At 38.4% G+C, this 10,937-nt stretch overlaps 1 protein-coding gene across 1 annotated transcript; it reads right to left on the reverse strand.

Annotated features, from left to right (window-relative positions):
• Positions 1–1,039: 1,039 nt before the first annotated feature.
• noazfp (nucleolar atypical zinc finger) lies at positions 1,040–9,222 on the reverse strand. The gene is made up of 10 exons (XM_085409666.1): positions 9,169–9,222; positions 8,606–8,763; positions 8,494–8,513; positions 8,317–8,387; positions 6,929–7,005; positions 4,320–4,446; positions 4,140–4,244; positions 3,950–3,996; positions 2,246–2,363; positions 1,040–1,534 (listed from the first exon to the last, which is right to left on the reverse strand). Exons 2-10 carry the CDS (start codon positions 8,723–8,725, stop codon positions 1,272–1,274), a joined length of 948 nt encoding a protein of 315 aa, XP_085265792.1. The 5' UTR covers positions 8,726–8,763; positions 9,169–9,222; the 3' UTR covers positions 1,040–1,271.
• Between the last annotated feature and the right edge of the window lie 1,715 nt (positions 9,223–10,937).

Genomic DNA, 10,937 nt, shown 5'->3' on the forward strand with positions numbered 1-10,937 from the left:
ATTAGACAAGTTTTACACTAAATATACCATATTATGTCATTAGGACTCAAATGGCACCGAATAGTAAGAATGACCCAAATGTGCCTTGCAGTTTATTTCAAACATCAGGACAAACAACTGCACTGAGGAAAGATGCCACAAAAAGACTCTCCAATAGTCATTACATAACACCGATAATGAGGACAGGTTATGCTTTATTCATAACAAGCCACAGAAGAATTCCCTTCAGTGGCCGCCAATTTGCCTGGATCAGAAAACCAGTGAAGTTAATGATTTAGGCAATTCATTCCAGCTAATAATTTGTTTATTATTACAGCTGACCAAGCTAAAACGGGACGACTTATTTTGGATATAAGCATACGGGTAAAATGTTTGAGGAAGTTTTTCATAAACAGGAAGATGAAAGTCTCGAGGCACATTGTGGTGAACAGCTAACGCTTAAGGTTTGTTGTTGCTGTTTGGACTATTTAAGACAAGCCAGAGCTTTACAATCATGACTTATTGAAAATTTCCTGTATACTCTGCAGTTGTGTGTGGATTCTGGTGGAATTCAAAAATATGGAAGGATAGTCTGGTCCTAAATGTAACAATCAGACCCTGATTGTAAAAAAAAATCTAGGCAAATTCATAAGATCTGAATGAGTATTTGTCCAACAGCCAATACTGGTTGCCACCTCGTTTGAAAGAAAGTGAAGACCCCCCCCTAAAGCTCTTTAAAAGTTCACCACCATATGACATAAACAACCCTCTTATGTGTGCCAGCTTCACGCCACCAATAGGAGTAACATCATCTTCTTGAGTTTCCAGGGACCATTCACATGGTGGGCAAATGTGACAACCATTAGAGTGTGGAAATACAAAGATCAGCCTTTGCTCCTGTATCAAAAATCACTGCAAAGAGTCAGAAGCAGTTTCATAACTTAACCCAGGCTTGACTGTAAAAACAGAGGAGAAAGCAGGGCACTTAAAGCTTTCTGAGCACCATCAATTTTTTTTAGTCAGGCTTATAATAGCAGGTATTTAATTTATGAAACTGAAATTAAATTGAAACTGTTATTTGAGTCTTTTATTCATTTTGTCTCTATACAGCTGCTTGAATATTGTTTAAAAAAATGTATTTTCTCTTTCAAAGTAACATGGAAAGTTAAAACATCACATCAGCTTTAATATTCATCTCCAGTCTTAATTGTGCATCTAAAGCTTTCTTGAGGATCCTTTGGGTTTACAGGACCACGTGCTCCAGCTGCACCACCTCATCAGTCACCATCAGCTTAGGCTGCAGCACCATCCAATTTAAGACCAGCCAGCGACTCGGACGCAGTTTCTTGTTCGCCCTCTTCATCTTCTTCCTCCTCCTCCTCCTCGTCCTCCTCATACTCGTCTTCCTCATAGTAATCGTCTTCTCCGTAGTCGTCTTGTTGGTCTCCACCTCCGGACGCTGCGTTCTTCCAGTAAGCATCGTACCCGGACGCACCGTCGTAGTAACCGTCGTCATCGTCGGCACCGGCCTGTCGACCAAACTTCAAGGTGCGCGCTGTGAACAATGCACAGGTGTCAACGTTAGCTCTGGTGTCATTACGCATGGTGGTGAAGCGACAAAGAAAAGGTCCTGTAAGATACAGTCTGCGTAATTCTCTGCAAGCAATGTTTATTCTAAGCCTTCAGGTTGTAATTTAACTCATTATATATCACTTTGTTCCTCTTGTCAATATATGACTATGACACTGCTGTGATCCTTCCACACGTTTTTGCCTCTGTCCCATGTCGGAAATGAAATGTTAATATTGCTAAAGCTCTTTGTGAGGAGCTACAAATATCAGATTCACTGAGCAGGGTTTTTGTTTCAAAATACATCTCACTCTGCTAATAGCAAGTCCTTAGAAATAGAAATCAAATCCTGGCAGCACATTTGAGAGAACAGTAATGTGGCCAACACGTGTTTGGCACTGCTTCCAAGGTCAAAGTTTAATTGCATAACATCAGACTCTGCTTTTACAGCAAGAACCATTGGAGAAAAACCCAAATATTCATGAACAATTCTCTAGAAAATACAATTAGCTGCACTGTGTAAATGACTTCTGGGGAAAAACAAAGAATTTATTTTTCCCCTCATGGTTTTGTTTCATTTTCAAAACACAGTCTGCGGGGAAGTAGCAGCTGTGGCAACTTCCCCGAAACAGGAGCTTTACGGGAAGAAAAACAACTAAACAACTTCCAGTCGTTTAAAGGTCTGCGTAACACTCACTTGACATGCTTAGATCTTTGGTCTCCTGTGTCTCGTGACCACATTTGGGACACGGAGGACCTTTTCCTTTCTCCTGTTTGAAGACTTTACTCTTAGTGTGATCATCACAGTAACAAGCCTGCAAGACACAGTTCAACTTTCAGTCAGTTATGGCACGGAAACGCTGGTGCACGAACATGATATCGATGCATAGTTCTCGCTCAACTTCAAAACTAAAGAAAGCAAAGCAGTAACAGTTCAGGCTTGTTTAGGCAAGAGGAGTAAGCTCATTCATCCACATCCGTTCATCCATAAAAACTCGATCGTATTCCCTTCCTCCAGTCTCAAATTCAGAGATCCTCACTCACTGTAACCAATATATGGCAGCTGTCTTTTGCCTCTTTTTGATACAGACTGTACTCTTAAAAAAAGGATTGAATTGGAAATATAAATAAATAACCCCTGCCCCAAAAAGCAGAGTTCCTATTTCAAATGCTTTCTGATCAGATTGCAACTGTGGCACAATGCCACGCAAGCAGCACTTGTGTAAATGTTGTGAGCCACTCAATATGTTTTTATTTTGTTCCTGATGAAGCCTGATAAACCTGAATGTCTGCTGTAGTCATTCCTACATTCTAATATCCTCAATAAACATGGCTTCTCTGTGCAGAAATGCATGCTAAAGTTCAGCTGGCGTAAATTCGTCAAAATTACCATGTTATCATAGTATAATCAGTCTTGTTGTTTGTTGTCTATATGGAGTTGGGGCAGAGTCTCATGCTCAGGAAATGCGGTTTGGTTGCTAGGAGACCAGCAGAACATATACGCTCAATTAATAAACAGCTCCAGCTAAAACTTTGCTTTGAGGGAGGATCAGCATTATTTACAGTGTTGAGAAGACATCCCTTTCAGCTAGCATGATGAGCAGGAATGATTACAGCAGGCTAATGTAATGTGTAATATTTGGTGTGCAAATGGGCATGTGAGGGTAGCTTTAATTTAAAGCTTTAAAACAGACCTGAGAAAATGCACGTCAAAGATTTACTCAGTCGGCACTGGCTGTCTATGCAGTGCATCTTTTATAGTGCAATTCTTTATCCTGTAATTTTCCAGTACAAATAAACAAACATTACTCTATATATATACACATTTAAGGATAAGCACACTCACTTGTTGTGCATTAAGAGGTGATTTATTGCAAAAGTATGCTTTGGCTACACATATTGTCATGAGCTGCCTGGCAAATTCCTTCACTTGTGCACTTCAGTAAAAGTATGCACTGCGACTATCTGGCCTAGCAACAGCTCGTATAGGTCATTGATAGGACCAACTTATTTTTAACCTCTGTAAGATTAGCTGACAACTGTTAAACTAAGCACAAGGAACAACTAAAGGCAGTATGAGCTCCGGCTGCTATTTTCAGCAGGTCCGTTGTTGTCAGCCTGGAGCGCTTTCTTGACATTTTATTCGTTCAAAGCTCTTTGATGTTTAGTTTCAGTTACGTGTCTGTTGTACACAAGGAATATTTCCAGATAAAGGGAGAAAAACCAAAAGCAAAACCACATGAAAACAACGATGTGAATTTGTAGCCATCTTATCACATTTGGTTCGTTCTTCTTTTGTTGTTACAAACAGTTTTGTAATGCAAGTTGATAACGTGGGTTTATTTTTTACAAACATGCTTGTGATCCTTTTGCATTATATTTTCACAGACTGATTCCTCACCTTACACCGCAGACAGGAGTGTTGTCCCAGTTTATTACAGGAAACACCTAAAATAATACAACAATATTATGAAAACACATTCGTAACATCACTACTGCACATGCTCCCTCTGGATATTATCTGCTCATATGGAAATGATACACTTTAAACACCCCATTGAAAAAGCCGATTGAATGACAGTGTGACTTACATTTGAATGTTTCTGCTTGAAGAACCTGGCAGCTTGCCTGGTGCTCAAACTGATCATCCTCACATAAGAAGTTCTGACAGAAGGAACAGCGGAAGATTCGCCCTCCTATTTAAGAAGTTAAACCAGTCAGTGGCTCTACTTAGGTAAGCAGGCGAAACAATCAAACAGGGGTGGTCTCACCATGATCCCAGACACTGCGCTCACACTCGATGCAGTCGGCATCAGTCAAAGGACATGAACAGGCGTGAGTGCTCAGGCATTTCCGACCATGGCACACCCAAGCTTCACAGAAGTCGCACACTGCCCCCTTGTGATTGAGTAGGAGAATAACAAGGACCAAAATCAGAAATTGTACTTTCTTTTTTTATGTTTAAATAACCTGCTGATGAGTTTACTGGCATGTAGCAAAAACAGACACTGATTACTGAACACCAGCTGGACCCTTGACACACCTTATCATATGCTACTTAGCTTAATTATTCATTTTGATTGCACTTGCACAACACTGCACCATGAGCATAAAGAGTGTCAGAGTGATACTGAATGGTAAATGGACTGATTCTTATATAGCGCTTTTCTACTCTCCCAGAGTACTCAAAGCGCTCTATACAACATGCCTCATTCACCCAATCACACCCACTCTAAACTCAAGTGCAACTAATAAGCATTCACACACATTCACACTCCGATGAACGCATCGGAGGGCAATTTGGGGTTAGTATCTTGCCCAAGGATATTTGGCATGCAGACTGGAGGAGCCAGGAATCGAACCACCAACCTTCCAATCAGTCGCTAATCTGCTCTACCACCTGAGCCACAGCCACATGAATAATAGCTAGCCCCAGATTAATGCAGAGAAAATCTACAAGCTGCTGCTTCTTGGTTGTAGATGACCTCTGTTGGTGTGCTTGAGGCCTTGTTTATTCTCCTAGCCTGCCGTCTGCAGTGCTGTTGCTATCAGTGACAACATCTAGATGAGCGGCTGATTGTTGCGGAATCTGCTGGCAACATGGATCTCTTGGTTTGTTTGTTATTCGGCATCGAATGGCCTTACAAATCAAGGGAGAGTCCTGCTGCATTTACAGTCTCTGAAAGCTGACATTATCATTGTGTAAAAGGACTCCTCCCATGCTATTTGATTATAAACCTAATATACCGGTGGGATTTTAAAGTAAGTCTTTTTTTTGCTGCTATCATTATGCGAGAATGTAGATCCAAGTCCCGGCCCCGTGCAAAATATTCCCACAGCAGCGGAATTTAAAAATAGAGCAGGTCTTGACCTTGTGCACTAGAAGTTTTCTCCCTAAAAGGACTCGATAAAGCTCTGCACTGGCACAGCTGAAACAGACAGGGCCACAAATGAACCTGCTGCCTGGATCTGTTAGAGTTTTAAGAAATCAAACCAGGACCTTAACTAGAAATTCCAAATATCAATACATACAGTGCTGTGAAAAAAGAATTCGTCCCTTTCCCAATTTATTTTTTATTTGTATATTTGTCACACTCAGTTTGAGATCCTTAGGCAAATATTAATATTAGACAAAGATAACCCAAGGAAATACATACTACAGTTTTTAAATTATAATTTCGTTCGTTAAGGCAAAAAAAAGTTATCCAAACCTACCTGGACATTTTATATCAACTACTTATGTTTTTAATGCAAATGTAGAATAGTCTTGATGCTCTACATTGAACTGTCTTTCCCATTTTGTATCATCTTTGTGCCTAAACCTATTTCCTCTATGGCAATCTTAAAATGTTAAAAAGCCATTGAGCCAAAAAAATTCATCTGGACCTGAGAACCTCACAAACAATTTTTTAATCAGATTCTTCAGCTTAACATCATCCCTGAAAATCTAGAAAGCTGCCTATACTTTATTATTTTAAAAACATGGGATCCCCTCAACAAATATTGCCCTAAACCTAAATTTCTACTTGCGCCAAAATTGTAGAATTTTAAATAAACTCAACAGTACTGTAACAGCAACTATGTTGGTAACAAATTCTATTATTATTGCCTTGGACTGAAAGCTGCTGTGTTTGTTGATCTGATTCTGATGACCATGAGCTGCTGTTAGAAAGACTCAGTGACGTCAGTTAGAATGATAAGACTACAGGCTAGTTCAGGAATGCCCTTTCAGATAGGACACAGTGTGTTTATACAGATGAATATGAGTCAGGTTTCTATGAAGCTTTTAAATGGAGTCACGCAGAGGTCAACTTTAGACCCTGTTTTTTCTTCCTTTTTATTATTAATATAGAGAAGATTATGCCTAAACCTAAACTGCGCATTTATGCAGATGATACCATAATGTACTCACAAGGCTCTACTCTGAGTCACACTGTTGACAGCAGCTGCAGGCACTCTTTAGAGTACCCAACTTGGAACAGCATTCTCTTATTTTGCAGCTCATTCATGAAATACCTTTCAGAGAACACTAAAGCTGAATCATTTTGTCTCCCTGGGAAAATACAGAGGGTGCCACTGCATGATCTGGACCTTGTATTTGAATTAAATTTACCACTGACAAAATTAACTGACTTGTTTTATTTTATTTTGATGTAACTTTGTCATGGCATCTTCTTGGCCAGGTGGCCCTTGAAAAAGAGATATTTATCTCAAAGACTAAATAAATAAAAATATTATTTCTCCCAACAAAACCTACCAGAACAATGTTCCATTAAATAATGTCAACCTAATATCATTTTTACAGTCATAAATTACATTGCTGAGTGAAAATAAATCAAACAGATATAGAATAGAAAACTTAAATATACAATAAACTTACCACCATGCCCATTCCAGTGCTGTGGACCCCTGGATGTTTGACAACACAATCCGATGACTTCATACATTTCATTTTACCTAAAAACAGGAAGAAAACTTTACAGATGAATAAAACGAACACAAATAATTTCAGTGTAATGGTAAATAGTGTAATACATGAACAAAATCCCCTTCACAACATTTAGCCAAGTTACAATCACTCTCAAGGAGCTAGGTTTGCCAAAGCTACTGTCGTCAATCAAGAAATATCTTTATTAAAGTAAATACAGAAGCTTTCACTAAGCCTGAGGTAAACCTTCTGATAACGCTAAAAAAAACACGCTAATAACAGAATAAACTTTCTGGGATTTCCTTATATTGATGATTAAGCATGCTTCAAGACTGAAGGCTGAATAAAAATGAACTTGTACCAGAATAATAAAGGAGAAGAGCATAGAGAAGAAGAAAACAAAAAACCACAGAGTTCATGAGCCAAACTTTTTGAACTGTGTGGTTTTCATCATCTATGTAACAAAATAATGGAGTGTAATGGTAGAAGCATGTAAGGTTATGTGAAAAACAACAACTAAACCTTTCAATTCTACTGTTTTACATATCAGCACATTAAAAAAAATCATCTGGTCCTTAGCATGACATGACATGCAGAAACGTGTGGAAAAACTAATGACATCCCTCCTGCATTTATAGTATTTAACAGTGTAAGTAGCAGCCAGGTACTGCTAATCAAATGAACTTGATTTATTGACAATCAGCAACTGTCAGCACCTCTATAATAACAGAAGCTTTGGCAGGTTGCTGATCTGGAGCATTCAGGTACGTTAACTCTATGTCATAATCTTTCCAAAAGTGGAGATTCCAACAAATTCACTCACAGATCAGTCTGTGCAGTGCTCCGTGAAACTGCAAAAAAACCGAGAGCAACATCCAAGATTCTACAGGCATGTAAAATCCTCTGTACACCAAAGTATTCTACCGTCAAAGGTGAGGACATCTAAAGCTTGAGCCAACCACAGCAAATGTACAACAGAATGGATGATTGAATGGCCCAATCACAGCCCAGTCAAGCTAAAAATGATTACTTCATTACTGCTGCTGAATCTGGTTCTACAAGCTAATGAATCCAGGGGTGTGAATAATGTTTCCACACAATGCTTCTGAAGTTGGACTTACTTTTTGTTAAGTAATTAATGACCTGGTACAATGTGTTGCTTATTTAGGTTATATTAACCTTTTTAAGACCTTGCAGGGACCTTGCTATCACTGAGCTGGCTGTGAATTGGCACATTTTGGAATGGGCTTGGATGTGAAGGTCACAAATGAGCAGGGAGTGTTAGCTTTAAAATGAATATCATTCCAACATTACTCAAATAACACGTGCAGTGTACTCACCACACTGCGCGCAGACAGGCAGCTTCTGCACCGAGTTACAGAAATAACAGAAAGCCCTGTTCTTCTGTTTTCTAGCATGTGGCATCAGAAACGTTAAAAAAAAAAAAGTTAATTATCTCAGAATTATGGAGAATCTGCAGTTGCACATTGGTCATATAAGTGAATAAAATCACTTACCTCTGACATTTGTCACATTCCTGCAAAAATGTAACAGTATAAAAGATTAGATACATATTAAGGCATTGCTGTTGTTTTAATTGGGCATCTATCAGCTATCGCAGCTACACACCATGTTGGAGTTGCAGGGGTGTTTGGCCACGTCAACATGTTCCCTGTTGGCTCGTATTTGCTTCTCTCGCTCTTTCCGATTTTCAGCCTTTTTTCGGGCACCGGTTTTCTTTTTGGGCATTTCTGGTTCTCCGCGGAGCTTGACACTGACTCCGTCACCTGCAAACACGGACAAACGGGGTGAACCACGCCGGGAGGAAACTGGGCGACTTCTTCTGCGTGAAATTCAGCTAAGAACGAGCAACTCTTAGCTGATATCTCATCTCAGTGCTTTTCCAATAAGCTGCACAGGGACTACAGCCAGCAACACGGGTGGTGAATTACGACAACAAGCACTACAACTATAAAAAGTTTCTGACATTTCTGTTCATGTTGGCTAGCAGCTCCCGTGTCTGCTGACTGAGCTGGTGTCTCATAAGCAAATTACATTTAAAATAAACTATAACACCACTCAACACATGTGTACATGACTTTTAGACTGTAAAGGAACCTCCTAAGTGTTCCTAAATATTACACGCTAGCGTAATTAAAAAGAAAATAGATTATTTTTGTATTTTTCTTTACCGAAATGATCAGTTCAGAGAACGCAGCTAGGTCCGTCCTGAAAATGTGTTCACCGGAACACTCGGCTAAAAAACATTCGTTCCACACATGCTGGTTTTTGGTTATGGTGGCTTAGCGTCACCTCTTTTCATTTAATGATTGATGTTAAATAATTTACTTTTTTATAGGGCAGTGGTAATGCATAAATATACAATATGGCCTACTTTAAATAACACAATAAACATTTGCAATAATAATGATATAGTCTATATGATATATAATAGAGTATATATTACAATAAGACCTAAATTTAACCAGTAAAAGATAATTTCTTTTTCGAATGGGTTTGGCTCCAGTTTTTCTTATAATGCTACTCCATGTGCTAACGCTAATGGGAGCTCTACAATTGCAGGACATTTCCTGTATCACCCTTGAAAATAGCCCATACATGTTGCATAAATGACACTTGTCCTGAGACAAGATGTAAACCTAGCTGCTAAAAAAGCCAAAATATAAAATAGAATTCACCAAAATGTCTTTTTTTTATCAAAACTTTTTTTAATCAAATTGTGCTTCATATATAACCATTAGAATTACCTTTAAATCCACTTTTTGATGTTTTGATTTTGCTGACACGTTTTTTGTAATTGTGAAGTCATTTAGTTAATATCAACATAGTAATTATGCACTACAACAAATGTGCAACCTTGTTATTGAAACCTAAAGAAGAAGTGAGATGATTGGATCATGTTTTAACACCAAAAGTTAGTCGTCTTTGACATATTTTGTATTTTCTTTCTGTCTTTTCTGACTAGATTTGGTGTGTCACTCTAACCAACGCATCCCTGTTGCCCATATCATGGACTGGTAGATTTTGAGCATTAAAGCATTTTCTGCTGCAAGTCTCACTCTCCCAATCACACACACACATTCATACATTGCTTTTATCTATACCTAAGCACTTTTATCAGCCAAACCCCAATGAATACATCAGGGGCTGCCCCATATTACCAAAAAAAAAACAAAACCCAAAACAAACCCCCCCACCAAAGTTTCCTTCCTTTCTTTATATAACTACATTTATCCTTGACTTTCACAGTACATTACATTCAACAACTGCACCTTTTTCAGACAAAACACTTTTAACACATATTAGCAGTGATTTGCAACCATGTTACCATACATGTAAAACAAATAATACAAACATGTTTTGAAACACAAACATACAAAATATTTGGTCCTGGGATTTTCTTTGTCAAATTTACATCATAATCCACAAATAAATGTAATTTATTACTGTAATTACTCTAATTAATTACGTGTTACTCCAATTCTAACCCTGTTACCAGGTCATTTTAAATAAAACATTCATAAGTGTTTTTCTTAGCTCACAAAGATTTGATCTATTCCATTTGTAATAGTTTGAATTATCTGTTTGAGCAAGGATTGGAAAATAAATATTACAAAGTTGGGCAATAATTAATTAAATTAACATAACATAACTCCCCTCAAGGCACTTCATACTGTAAGTTAAAAGATCCTACAATAATACAGAGAACCCCCAACAAGCAAGCATTTGGTGACAGTGGGAAGAGAAAACTCCCTTTTAACAGGAAGAAACCTTAGGCAGAACGAGGCTCGGGGATCTGTTTGGGTGTGAGGTGAGAGAAAATGGACAAAAGACAGGCTGTGAAAAAGAGCCCACAGTGCAATATTAGATATTTAAGATCTACTTTTTTATTAGGTTCCCAAGCATTGGTAAATGGGCTGTCTCAAGCATAGCACAAATA

The sequence above is a fragment of the Rhamphochromis longiceps genome, linkage group LG6, assembly GCF_057381845.1.
Source record: "Rhamphochromis longiceps isolate RC_006_pf linkage group LG6, R_longiceps_female_GT1.1, whole genome shotgun sequence".
NCBI classification, from domain to species: Eukaryota; Metazoa; Chordata; class Actinopteri; order Cichliformes; family Cichlidae; genus Rhamphochromis; species Rhamphochromis longiceps.

What these genes read in the sequence shown, in the direction of transcription:
- noazfp (XM_085409666.1), bottom strand. Translation starts at nt 8,725, where the DNA reads ATGCCCAAAAAGAAAACCGGTGCCCGAAAAAAGGCTGAAAATCGGAAA. An exon ending in ACCCCTGCAACTCCAACATG is followed by an intron (nt 8,514 to 8,605) that starts GTGTGTAGCTGC and finishes ACATTTTTGCAG; the next exon opens with GAATGTGACAAATGTCAGAG. An exon ending in GAATGTGACAAATGTCAGAG is followed by an intron (nt 8,388 to 8,493) that starts GTAAGTGATTTT and finishes GCCACATGCTAG; the next exon opens with AAAACAGAAGAACAGGGCTT.